We start from the raw sequence: 12,569 nt of genomic DNA on the forward strand, positions 1-12,569 counted from the left end.
TAATGACACAATACACCAATGCTTCACACGGGATGGGAAAATTCTAGTTAGGAAAACAAATGTAGGTCAACTATACACAATCACGAACAAGAATGATCTATCACGATTTCTCAGGGATACTAATCTTACAGAGAATAACTAAACAATGTCCAACCTAAAAGCCTACGTAATGTAGTGTATGTTTTGCTCAATTATTGTTCAAATTTCGTAGTACAGTCTCTTAGTAATTAAATAATCAACTACCTCATTTTGTGATTTTACTAGTAAGCACAAGTCACCTTATGTAATTTTCTTATTTACTATTGTTTGCTTAAATATTAGCTGAATTGATACTTTCTCTGTCCATATTACTACCTCATATTTTTTTAAATATTATTAATTGATATTAATTGAAATGTTAAAAGCAGGTGGGGATATAGTTTTGGAGTGGTTGGTGCAATTATTTAATAAATGTATGGAAGAGGGTAAGGTACCTAGGGATTGGCAGAGAGCATGCATAGTTCCTTTGTATAAAGGCAAAGGGGATAAAAGAGAGTGCAAAAATTATAGGGGGATAAGTCTGTTGAGTATACCTGGTAAAGTGTATGGTAGAGTTATTATTGAAAGAATTAAGAGTAAGACGGAGAATAGGATAGCAGATGAACAAGGAGGCTTTAGGAAAGGTAGGGGTGTGTGGACCAGGTGTTTACAGTGAAACATATAAGTGAACAGTATTTAGATAAGGCTAAAGAGGTCTTTGTGGCATTTATGGATTTGGAAAAGGCGTATGACAGGGTGGATAGGGGGGCAATGTTGCAGGTGTATGGTGTAGGAGGTAGGTTACTGAAAGCAGTGAAGAGTTTTTACGAGGATAGTGAGACTCAAGTTAGAGTATGTAGGAAAGAGGGAAATTATTTCTCAGCAAAAGTAGGCATTAGACAAGGATGTGTGATGTCACCGTGGTTGTTTAATATATTTATAGATGGGGTTGTAAGAGAAGTAAATGCAAGGGTCTTGGCAAGAGGCGTGGAGTTAAAAGATAAAGAATCACACATAAAGTGGGAGTTGTCACAGTTTCTCTTTGCTGATGACGCTGTGCTCTTGGGAGATTCTGAAGAGAAGTTGCAGAGATTGGTGAATGAATTTGGTAGGGTGTGCAAAAGAAGAAAATTAAAGGTGAATACAGGAAAGAGTAAGGTTATGAGGATAACAAAAAGATTAGGTGATGAAAGATTGGATATCAGATTGGAGGGAGAGAGTATGGAGGAGGTGAATGTATTCAGATATTTGGGAGTGGACGTGTCAGCGGATGGGTCTATGAAAGATGAGGTGAATCATAGAATTGATGAGGGGAAAAGGGTGAGTGGTGCACTTAGGAGTCTGTGGAGACAAAGAACTTTGTCCTTGGAGGCAAAGAGGGGAATGTATGAGAGTATAGTTTTACCAATGCTCTTATATGGGTGTGAAGCATGGGTGATGAATGTTGCAGCGAGGAGAAGGCTGGAGGCAGTGGAGATGTCATGCCTGAGGGCAATGTGTGGTGTGAATATAATGCAGAGAATTCGTAGTTTGGAAGTTAGGAGGAGGTGCGGGATTACCAAAACTGTTGTCCAGAGGGCTGAGGAAGGGTTGTTGAGGTGGTTCGGACATGTAGAGAGAATAGAACGAAACAGAATGACTTCAAGAGTGTATCAGTCTGTAGTGGAAGGAAGACGGGGTAGGGGTCGGCCTAGGAAAGGTTGGAGGGAGGGGGTAAAGGAGGTTTTGTGTGCGAGGGGCTTAGACTTCCAGCAGGCATGCGTGAGCGTGTTTGATAGGAGTGAATGGAGACAAATGGTTTTTAATACTTGACGTGCTGTTGGAGTGTGAGCAAAGTAACATTTATGAAGGGGTTCAGGGAAACCGGCAGGCCGGACTCGAGTCCTGGAGATGGGAAGTACAGTGGCTGCACTCTGAAGGAGGGGTGTTAATGTTGCAGTTTAAAAACTGGAGTGTAAAGCACCTTTCTGGCAAGACAGTGATGGAGTGAATGATGGTGAAAGTTTTTCTTTTTTGGGCCACCCTGCCTTGGTGGGAATCGGCCAGTGTGATAATAAAAAAAAATAATAATAATAATAATCGATATTACTTACTAAAATTAATAATTACCATTTTTACTATCAATACAATTTACTCTTAACATTTTTGACATCATTTAATAACCATTACTTGTCTTTTGACCTAAGAAAAGCTTTTGACACAGTAGACCACGACATCCTACTCCTCAAACTTGATCATTACGGTATAAGAGGCCATGCGCTTGCTTATTTCAAATCTTACATTACTAATAGGTATCAGTATGTCACCATTAAAGACACAGCATCAGCAACATGGCCACTTGATACTGGAGTTCCGCAGGGAAGTGTCCTTGGTCCCCTGCTCTTCCTCATATACATCAATGACCTTCCAAACGTATCCCAACACCTGAAACCCATTCTCTTTGCTGATGACATGACTTATGTCATCTCTCACCCTAATCTTGCCACCCTCAACACCATTGTGAATGAGGAGCTGATTAAAATATCGACTTGGATGACAGCCAATAAACTTACGCTTAACACTGACAAAACCTACTATATTATGTTTGGTAGCAGAGCAGGAGATGCACAAATGAACATTAAGATTGACAACACTCTAATTACCAGAAATAATGGGGGCAAATTCCTAGGCTTATACCTTGACAACAACCTGAATTTCAGCACCCATATCCAGCATATAACCAAAAAAAGTATCCAAAATGGTTGGGATCCTCTCCAAGATACGATACTACGTGCCGCAAAATGCCCTTCTCACACTATGCCACTCACTTATTTATCCATACCTCACCTATGCTATTTGTGCTTGGGGATCAACTGCAGCAACTCACCTAAAGCCAATAATAACCCAACAAAAAGCTGCAGTAAGAATAATCACTAAATCCCATCCCTGTCAACACCCCCCCCCCCCCACTCTTCATAGACCTAAACTTACTCCCAGTTCAGTACATCCACACTTACTACTGTGCAATCTACATCTACAGGGCCTTAAACTCTAATATCAACCTTAACCTAAAATGCTTTCTTGATAGTTGTGACAGAACCCACAGGCATAACACCAGACACAAACATCTCTACGACATTCCCCGTGTCCGACTAAACCTTTACAAAAATTCAATGTATGTCAAAGGCCCTAAAATCTGGAACACCCTACCTGAGAACTCTAGAACTGCAGGCACATTCATCACCTTCAAAACTACCATTAGAAAACATCTTATCTCCCTGATACACCCCGTCAACTAAATACACGAATACCACCTGGTGGTTCACACTTACACTCACTCACCCATTTGACCATAAACAGAAATATTAATCTCAATCTTAAAATAATGAATCCTGTGATACTCCAATACTGAAACTATGTACTGTGCCAAAACAAAAGCATTCACATTGCTAAACTCACAAACTAGTATTTAGTCACTTAGCCATAATACCAACTTACCTCATAATTTTGTAATATTGTAAACTTAAGATTTAATTTAAGTCTGCCCGAAATGCCTAGCCATGTTAGGTGTTCTAGTGGTACACTCTGTAATTATTATTTTACTACATGTAAACCACACAATAACCAAATTCTGTAAACTCAGCATTGTAATCCTTATAGAGAATAAACTTTGAATTTGAACTAACAACATTTTCTCTAAGCACATGTCACTTTACAACTAACAAGAACCAAAATTATAACACCTGAGCATAAAATTATAGTCTTAATCATTCAAATCAACACAGGCAATGCAGAACTATTCACTACAGTAAGCACATTTAATTGCTTTAGCGCATTTTGCAACTTTAACCTCACTTATAGGACACCCGACCTTTCCTTTCATACCTATATTTATGAAAGTCCTTAACCACATCAGTGCTGCATCAGACCCACTGGCCCCAGCCAGTGGGTCTGATGCAGTGCTTCTTCTTACTTGGATGTGACTTAGACCTTCCTAGCATGGGCCAGTAGGCCTGCTGCAGTGTTCATTCTTTCTTATGCTCTTATAAATACCATCTGGGGAAAACCCCCAGACAGCACTGCCCCCTGTTTGTGCTGCCTAGAAGTAAGTGTCTGTGAGGTTACCATGGGCAGCTGTGGTACAGCTTGACTATGCACTATTAAGTGTAACCCAACACCATGGTACATGAGCAGTGAAGATTTATTCCCTTACTAATATTGAGGATAATGTTGAGCTTTTCATATAATGTTAACCTTAAACACAGTGGAGGTCAACTTCGTTGGTTATGACACTACCACTGGTTCTTGACAGACAAATGTGAGTTCTCTTTACATGCATAAAATAAACATACATAAAGTATGAAATCGTTAGGTAAAAAGGTAACAAGGCAATCATTTGTATTCCATCTTTTAAGAAAATTGTCAGTAGTCCCACCATCAGAAGTGAGAGCCACTTGCTTGTACGTAAGTAGTTAATTGGTTCCAGAATGTCAACTTCACAGGTGTGAGAGGTCATAATTTGGAATATCATAGGTCAGGGCCCTACTGTATAGTACAAAAAGTCAAGTGATCATAAGTTAAAAGTGGAGTAATATAGTGGGTGTGGAAGTGTTAGCATCTGCCTGTGGTAGACCTACAGCAGTGCTTCACCTCTAACTTAGTATCATCTAATGGTGGTGTCACTGCCAGGGTTTTAGATATACTATAACTGCTTGACTAACGTGGTATCATGTTGGTGAGTTTTGTGGCTGCTCTTCATGAATTTTCAGCTTTCCTCCATTAAACCTTATGATGTGTCCCTTTGTGTTTCTACTTTGTGCACAGTCACTGTTTTGGTTGTCCTGGCTGCAGACGTATTTATGTTTGGGAAGCCTGAGTTTTAGTGTGCTGGATATTTTGCCAACACACTTTTTTGTCACAACTTCTGCAGGGTATGATGTGAATGCCAGTAAAAAAAACTTTTTTACCAGATTGGGGACTTTGACCAATTTGCTAAACATGCTGAGGAAGAGAGTGAGAAATATGATCAAGAGAAGGATAAAGATCTTGTACGAGATGCGCCGGATGCTCAAGAACTCCCTCCACAGTGGTTCCTCAAGGTTAGTCGTTTCTCAAAATGCATTTTCCATGTTGATATTAATATTTTTATAATGTAAATTTTCCATAGCTATAGAATATAAATTTATGCCATTCAGTGCTTGGGTTTTAGATGCCAGAAATGTTACTCGCCCATTGAAATATAATTAATTGTTTCACATCCTTGTATTGTTCTATCCAACACTGTTCTTCATAAGAAAACGTCTGTACTTTTGTGGAAAGATTAAAAGAAAACTGTTCAATCCATCCCTTTAACTGTCATTATATCATGCACTGTCCTTATGCATCATGTCCCTGACATGATTTGATAATTGATAAATGAAACACTTGTGCAACATTTGGGTATCATTATTCTGGAAACATCTTGCCAGTCAATGGCTTCTTCAGTTCAGTACAGAGAAGAATGGTGGAAAATGAGGAGTTTGAGGTAATCAGTCCCTCAGTCTAGAGTCGATGTATTTAGTCTGTCAGTCTTTATAAAAGTACGACATATGTACAGAGAAGTCTTATACTGCAGACAGGTGAGGCGAAGCAGTGTAAAAATCCACCTAGTGAAAGTTTGTCATGCCTGTAGGTTAAGGCAGGCTTTGAAGAATTCCCTGTCTCAAGATCCCCCAAGATGTTGCTGTCTGACAGTTTGTATAAGTGATTTTAGAAAAATGACAAGTTGGTCAATGAGACACTTGTGCAACATTTTCTTATCTTTGTTCTGGAAACTTTTCTGGAATAAAGATACCAAATGTTGCACAAGTGTCTTATTTGTCTTATTTATCTTATTTATCTTATTTATCACTGGTCGCCGTTGCCCAGCGGTGAGAGTAGCGACTCTCATTGCTGAGGTCCAGGTAATAAACCCTGGGCATTAGCATAAAAAAATTTTAATTGGTAGTAGGTTGGTAGACAGCAACTAGCCAGGGAGGTACTACCGTCCTGTGGTAGTAGGTTGGTAGACAGCAACCACCCAGGGAGGTACTACCGTCCTGTGGTAGTAGGTTGGTAGACAGCAACCAGCCAGGGAGGTACTACCGCCCTGTGGTAGTAGGTTGGTAGACAGCAACCACCCAGGGAGGTACTACCGTCCTGTGGTAGTAGGTTGGTAGACAACAACCACCCAGGGAGGTACTACCGTCCTGTGGTAGTAGGTTGGTAGACAGCAACCAGCCAGGGAGGTACTACCATCCTGTGGTAGTAGGTTGGTAGACGGCAACCACCCAGGGAGGTACTACCGTCCTGTGGTAGTAGGTTGGTAGACAGCAGCCACCCAGGGAGGTACTACCGTCCTGTGGTAGTAGGTTGGTAGACAGCAACCACCCAGGGAGGTACTACCATCCTGCCAAGTGAATATAAACAAAAGCCTGTAATTGTTTTACATGATGGTAGGATTGCTGGTGTTTTTTGTCTGTCTCGTAAATATGCAAGATTACAGGTATGTCTTGCTACTTCTACTTACACTTAGGTCACACTACACATACATGTCCACATTTATTTATACACACTCATCTGAGTTTTCTTTGATTTTATCTTAATAGTTCTTGGTCTTATTACTTTTCCTTTTATATCCATGGGGAAGTGGAATAAGAATCTTTCCTCCGTAAGCCATGCGTGTTGTAAAAGTCAACTAAAATGCCGGGAACAATGAGCTAGTAACCCCTTTTCCTGTAAAGATTACTAAAAAGAATAAGAAGAAGAAAATTGTCAAAGTGGGAAGTCTGAATGTGCGTGGATGTTGTGCAGATGATAAGAAAGAGATGATTGTGGATGTTATGAATGAGAAGAAGCTGGATGTCCTGGCTTTAAGTGAAACAAAGCTGAAGGGGGTGGGAGAGTTTCAGTGGAGAGGAATAAATGGGATTAGGTCAGGGGTTTCAAATAGAGTTAGAGCTAAAGAAGGAGTAGCAATAATGTTGAAGGATAAGCTATGACAGGAAAAGAGGGACTATAAATGTATTAATTCAAGGATTATGTGGAGTAAAATAAAGATTGGATGTGAAAAGTGGGTTATAATAAGCGTGTATGCACCTGGAGAAGAGAGAAGTGTAGAGGAGAGAGAGAGATTTTGGGAAATGTTGAGTGAATGCGTGGGGAGTTTTGAACCAAGTGTGAGAGTACTTGTGGTTGGGGATTTCAATGCTAAAGTGGGTAAAAATGTTGTGGAGGGAGTAGTAGGTAAATTTGGGGTGCCAGGGGTAAATGTAAATGGGGAGCCTTTAATTGAGCTATGTGTAGAAAGAGATTTGGTAATAAGTAATACATATTTTATGAAAAAGAGGATAAATAAATATACAAGGTATGATGTAGCACGTAATGAAAGTAGTTTGTTAGATTATGTATTGGTGGATAAAAGGTTAATGGGTAGGCTCCAGGATGTACATGTTTATAGAGGGGCAACTGATATATCGGATCATTATTTAGTTGTAGCTACAGTTAGAGTAAGAGGTAGATGGGACAAGAAGAAGGTGGCAACAACAAATAGGAGGGAAGTGAAAGTGTATAAACTAAGGGAGGAGGAAGTTCGGGTGAGATAAAAGCGACTATTGGCAGAAAGGTGGGCTAGTGCAAAGATGGGTAGTGGGGGGGTTGAAGAGGGTTGGATGAGTTTTAAAAATGCAGTATTAGAATGTGGGGCAGAAGTTTTTGGTTATAGGAGGGTGGGGGCAGGAGGAAAGAGGAGCGATTGGTGGAATGATGAAGTAAAGGGTGTGATAAAAGAGAAAAAGTTAGCTTATGAGAGGTTTTTACAAAGCAGAAGTGTTATAAGAAGAGCAGAGTATATGGAGAGTAAAAGAAAGGTGAAGAGAGTGGTGAGAGAGTGCAAAAGAAGAGCAGATGATAGAGTGGGAGAGGCACTGTCAAGAAATTTTAATGAAAATAGGAAAAAATTTTGGAGTGAGTTAAACAAGTTAAGAAAGCCTAGGGAACGTATGGATTTGTCAGTTAAAAACAGAGTAGGGGAGTTAGTAGATGGGGAGAGTGAGGTATTAGGTAGATGGCGAGAATATTTTGAGGAACTTTTAACCCTTTGACTGTTTTCGACGTATAAATAAGTCTTACGAGCCAATGTTTCTGACGTATATATACTCAATAATTCTAGCGGCTTCAAATCAGCGGGAGAAAGCTGGTAGGCCCACATGTGAGAGAATGGGTCTGTCTGGTCAGTGTGCACCACATAAAAAAAAATCCTGCAGCACACATTGCGTAATGAGAAAAAAACATCGTTTTTTTGGAATAAAATGCCGACTTTGAGGTGTATTTTCGTATAGTATTTATCTTTGTATTCGCGTTTTCATGGTCTTAGGTGATAAAATGGAAAACATATTACAAAATAGAGATGATTTTCATTACTTTGACGATGAAAACGACCTTGAAACTGAGCTCAAAGTAGCGGAAATGTTCGATTTTTACCAATGTTCAGGAGTAAATAAATCACACCACACGTCCAATACACGTCAACTGGGGAGTCTAATATTCTTTCACTAGTGCACTGATATTATTTATACCATTTTTACAATAATGCAGTAGTCTGCATAACAGTAAATTTTGTATTTTTTTGTATGAATAAAAAATCAAAATAGAAAGCAATAATAATATAAGAGGGGCCTAGAGATGTGACTAATGAACAGAGCATATGTTATTTTAATGCCAGGAATGTCTACCTTGTTTATTCTGGACCCTATTTTGAAATTGGCATATTTTTTAGTTTGCATGAAATTGGCCAAATTGCCAATTTCTGACCACCATATTGGGTAGTCCAAATTAGTAAATGGGAGGTTTCTTGTACTCAGCTGATAGATAAAATGGAGTTCTAAAGAAATAGCTATGAGTTTGGTCAACTGGAACAATGGAATTGGCTGAAAATAGGGCTCAAAGTCGGCAAAATCGCTGATACGCATATGTCGCCGAGACCGTTAACTTCGCAGGAGCATAATTCCATGAGTTTTCGACCAAATTTCGAACTTTTAGTGTCATTACCATCGGGAAAAGATTCTCTATCATTTCATAAGAAAAAATAATATTTTTTTTTTTTTTTTTTTAAAATTGAACAACATAGAATGACAGTTTCAGAAAGGGGCCTGAAACAGTCAAAGGGTTAAATGTTGAAGAAAGGGAGGCGGTAATTTCATGCACTGGCCAGGGAGGTATACCATCTTTTAGGAGTGAAGAAGAGCAGAATGTAAGTGTGGGGGAGGTACGTGAGGCATTACGTAGAATGAAAGGGGGTAAAGCAGCTGGAACTGATGGGATCATGACAGAAATGTTAAAAGCAGGGGGGATATAGTGTTGGAGTGGTTGGTACTTTTGTTTAATAAATGTATGAAAGAGGGGAAGGTACCTAGGATTGGCAGAGAGCATGTATAGTCCCTTTATATAAAGGGAAGGGGGACAAAAGAGATTGTAAAAATTATAGAGGAATAAGTTTATTGAGTGTACCAGGAAAAGTGTAGGGTAGGGTTATTATTGAAAGAATTAGAGGTAAGACAGAAGGTAGGATTGCGGATAAGCAAGGAGGTTTCAGAGTGGGTAGGGGATGTGTAGATCAAATGTTTACATTGAAGCATATATGTGAACAGTATTTAGATAAAGGTAGGGAAGTTTTTATTGCATTTATGGATTTAGAAAAGGCATATGATAGAGTGGATAGGGGAGCAATGTGGCAGATGTTGCAAGTATATGGAATAGGTGGTAAGTTACTAAATGCTGTAAAGAGTTTTTATGAGGATAGTGAGGCTCAGATTAGGGTGTGTAGAAGAGAGGAAGACTACTTCCCGTTCTTAGACAGGGATGTGTAATGTCACCATGGTTGTTTAATATATTTATAGATGGGGTTGTAAAAAAAAGTAAATGCTAGGGTGTTCGGGAGAGGGATGGGATTTAATTATGGGGAATCAAATACAAAATGAGAATTGACACAGTTACTTTTTGCTGATGATACTGTGCTTATGGGAGATTCTAAAGAAAAATTGCAAAGGTTAGTGGATGAGTTTGGGAGTGTGTGTAAAGGTAGAAAGTTGAAAGTGAACATAGAAAAGAGTAAGGTGATGAGGGTATCAAATGATTTAGATAAAGAAAAATTGGATATCAAATTGGGGAGGAGGAGTATGGAAGAAGTGAATGTTTTCAGATACTTGGGAGTTGACGTGTCGGCGGATGGATTTATGAAGGATGAGGTTAATCATAGAATTGATGAAGGAAAAAAGGTGAGTGGTGCGTTGAGGTATATGTGGAGTCAAAAAACGTTATCTATGGAGGCAAAGAAGGGAATGTATGAGAGTATAGTAGTACCAACACTCTTGTATGGGTGTGAAGCTTGGGTTGTGAATGCAGCAGCGAGGAGGCAGTTGGAGGCAGTGGAGATGTCCTGTCTAAGGGCAGTGTGTGGTGTAAATATTATGCAGAAAATTCGGAGTGTGGAAATTAGGAGAAGGTGTGGAGTTAATAAAAGTATTAGTCAGAGGGCTGAAGAGGGGTTGTTGAGGTGGTTTGGTCATTTAGAGAGAATGGATCAAAGTAGAATGACATGGAGAGCATTTAAATCTGTAGGAGAAGGAAGGCGGGGTAGGGGTCATCCTCGAAAAGGTTGGAAGGAAGGGGTAAGGGAGGTTTTGTGGGTGAGGGGCTTTGACTTCCAGCAGGCGTGCATGAGCGTGTTCGATAGGAGTGAATGGAGATGAATGGTATTTGGGACTTGATGATCTATTGGAGTGTGAGCAGGGTAATATTTAGTGAAGGGATTCAGGGAAACCGGTTATTTTTATATAGCCGGACTTGAGTCCTGGAAATGGGAAGTACAATGCTTGGACTCTAAAGGAGGGGTTTCGCGATATTAGCAGTTTGGAGGGATATGTTGTGTATCTTTATATGTATATGCTTCTAAACTGTTGTGTTCTGAGCACCTCTGCAAAAACAGTGATTATGTGTGAGTGAGGTGAAAGTGTTGAATGATGATGAAAGTATTTTCTTTTTGGGGATTTTCTTTCTTTTTGGGTCACCCTGCCTCGGTGGGAGACGGCCAACTTGTTGAAAAAAAAAAAAAACTAAAACCATTTAGACATGCTATTCTAGTTCTTTATTAGTTAGAACATTACTTGTGGTGTATTCTTTTCCTTCTTGTATGCTAGAGTGAAGCACAGGTGGAATCATCCAGTAAACCAAGGATAGCTTTAACAGTCTCAGACAGAACTAAAGAACTAGCAACAAACACTAACAAAGGAGTCTGATCATCGAGGACATTCGAGTCAGAGCCAGCAGTGTGTTTAAATGAATTCTTCTGTATGTGTCATTCTGTTGAGTTCCTAACAGTTAGAAATCATTGGCGAATCTAATTGGACACAGGAAACTTCAACACATTAAGTAGGAGCCGGACAATACATTCATCTTGGTAGTTAATCTTTAAAGGAATTTAAAGGTGTGGGATCTGGGAGAAAAGATTACTTTTCTTTTTAGTGAACATAGTAAGTACATATAGTATTAGGGAATGAAGATAATTAGCTACTAGAATATGCAGCCAGGAATCATTTATCATGTATCCAGCCACAAAAAAGATTAAACATTTCCTGTGACAGTCCAATAATGTGGAAATCAAGGAGGTGACTGTGTGCATCTTACAATACTACACCATGGGCAGGAAGTGACTGTGTGTGTCTTAAAATACTACACCATGGGCAGGAAGTGACTGTGTGTGTCTTAAAATACTACACCATGGGCAGGAAGTGACTGTGTGTCTTACAATACTACACCATGGGCAGGAAGTGACTGTGTGTGTCTTAAAATACTACACCATGGGCAGGAAGTGACTGTGTGTCTTACAATACTACACCATGGGCAGGAAGTGACTGTGTGTGTCTTAAAATACTACACCATGGGCAGGAAGTGACTGTGTGTCTTACAATACTACACCATGGGCAGGAAGTGACTGTGTGTCTTACAATACTACACCATGGGCAGGAAGTGACTGTGTGTGTCTTACAATACTACACCATGGGCAGGAAATGACTGTGTGTGTCTTACAGTACATACTACACCATGGGCAGGCAAAATGTATAGGTAAACCTGTCACTTATAGGCAGTGTTTTTAACCTGAATTTAACACAAATCAAATTACTAGTACCATCCGACGTATGACCAAGCTTGGTTCCGACCAACCGGTCGTATGTCAAAAAGGACACAAGTCGAACCTTAGAAAATTGCCAACTTACTGGGTAGGGCATAATGTCAAACCTTTGCTATATAAAGTACCTACATAGTATTGTATGTTACTTTTACTAAATATTTTATTACTGTATATCAACATCACAGTTACAGCAGGCCCCGCCTCACGGCGTTCTGATAATACGGCAATTTCAAATTATGACCAAAACTTGCTATACGACGAGCGGTCTTTCTAATACGGTGCGCCCCACCTGGTTTGTTTACATTCTCCGTGAGCACATCTCTCTATTATGTCTGGAAATTTTCCAGAATTTCAAGTGTTTTAAAGT

General features: G+C 39.6%; 1 protein-coding gene across 1 annotated transcript in view; it reads left to right on the plus strand.

Annotated features, from left to right (window-relative positions):
* Ns2 (nucleostemin 2) overlaps positions 1-12,569 on the plus strand; it is a 50,951-nt gene that overhangs the window by 11,995 nt on the left and 26,387 nt on the right. Inside the window, exon 6 of the mRNA XM_053779388.2 lies at positions 4,968-5,096. Within this exon, the coding sequence (XP_053635363.1) occupies positions 4,968-5,096 (129 nt within the window). The remainder of the gene's footprint in view (positions 1-4,967; positions 5,097-12,569) is intronic.

The sequence above is a fragment of the Cherax quadricarinatus genome, chromosome 29 (assembly GCF_038502225.1).
Source record: "Cherax quadricarinatus isolate ZL_2023a chromosome 29, ASM3850222v1, whole genome shotgun sequence".
Taxonomy (NCBI): Eukaryota; Metazoa; Arthropoda; class Malacostraca; order Decapoda; family Parastacidae; genus Cherax; species Cherax quadricarinatus.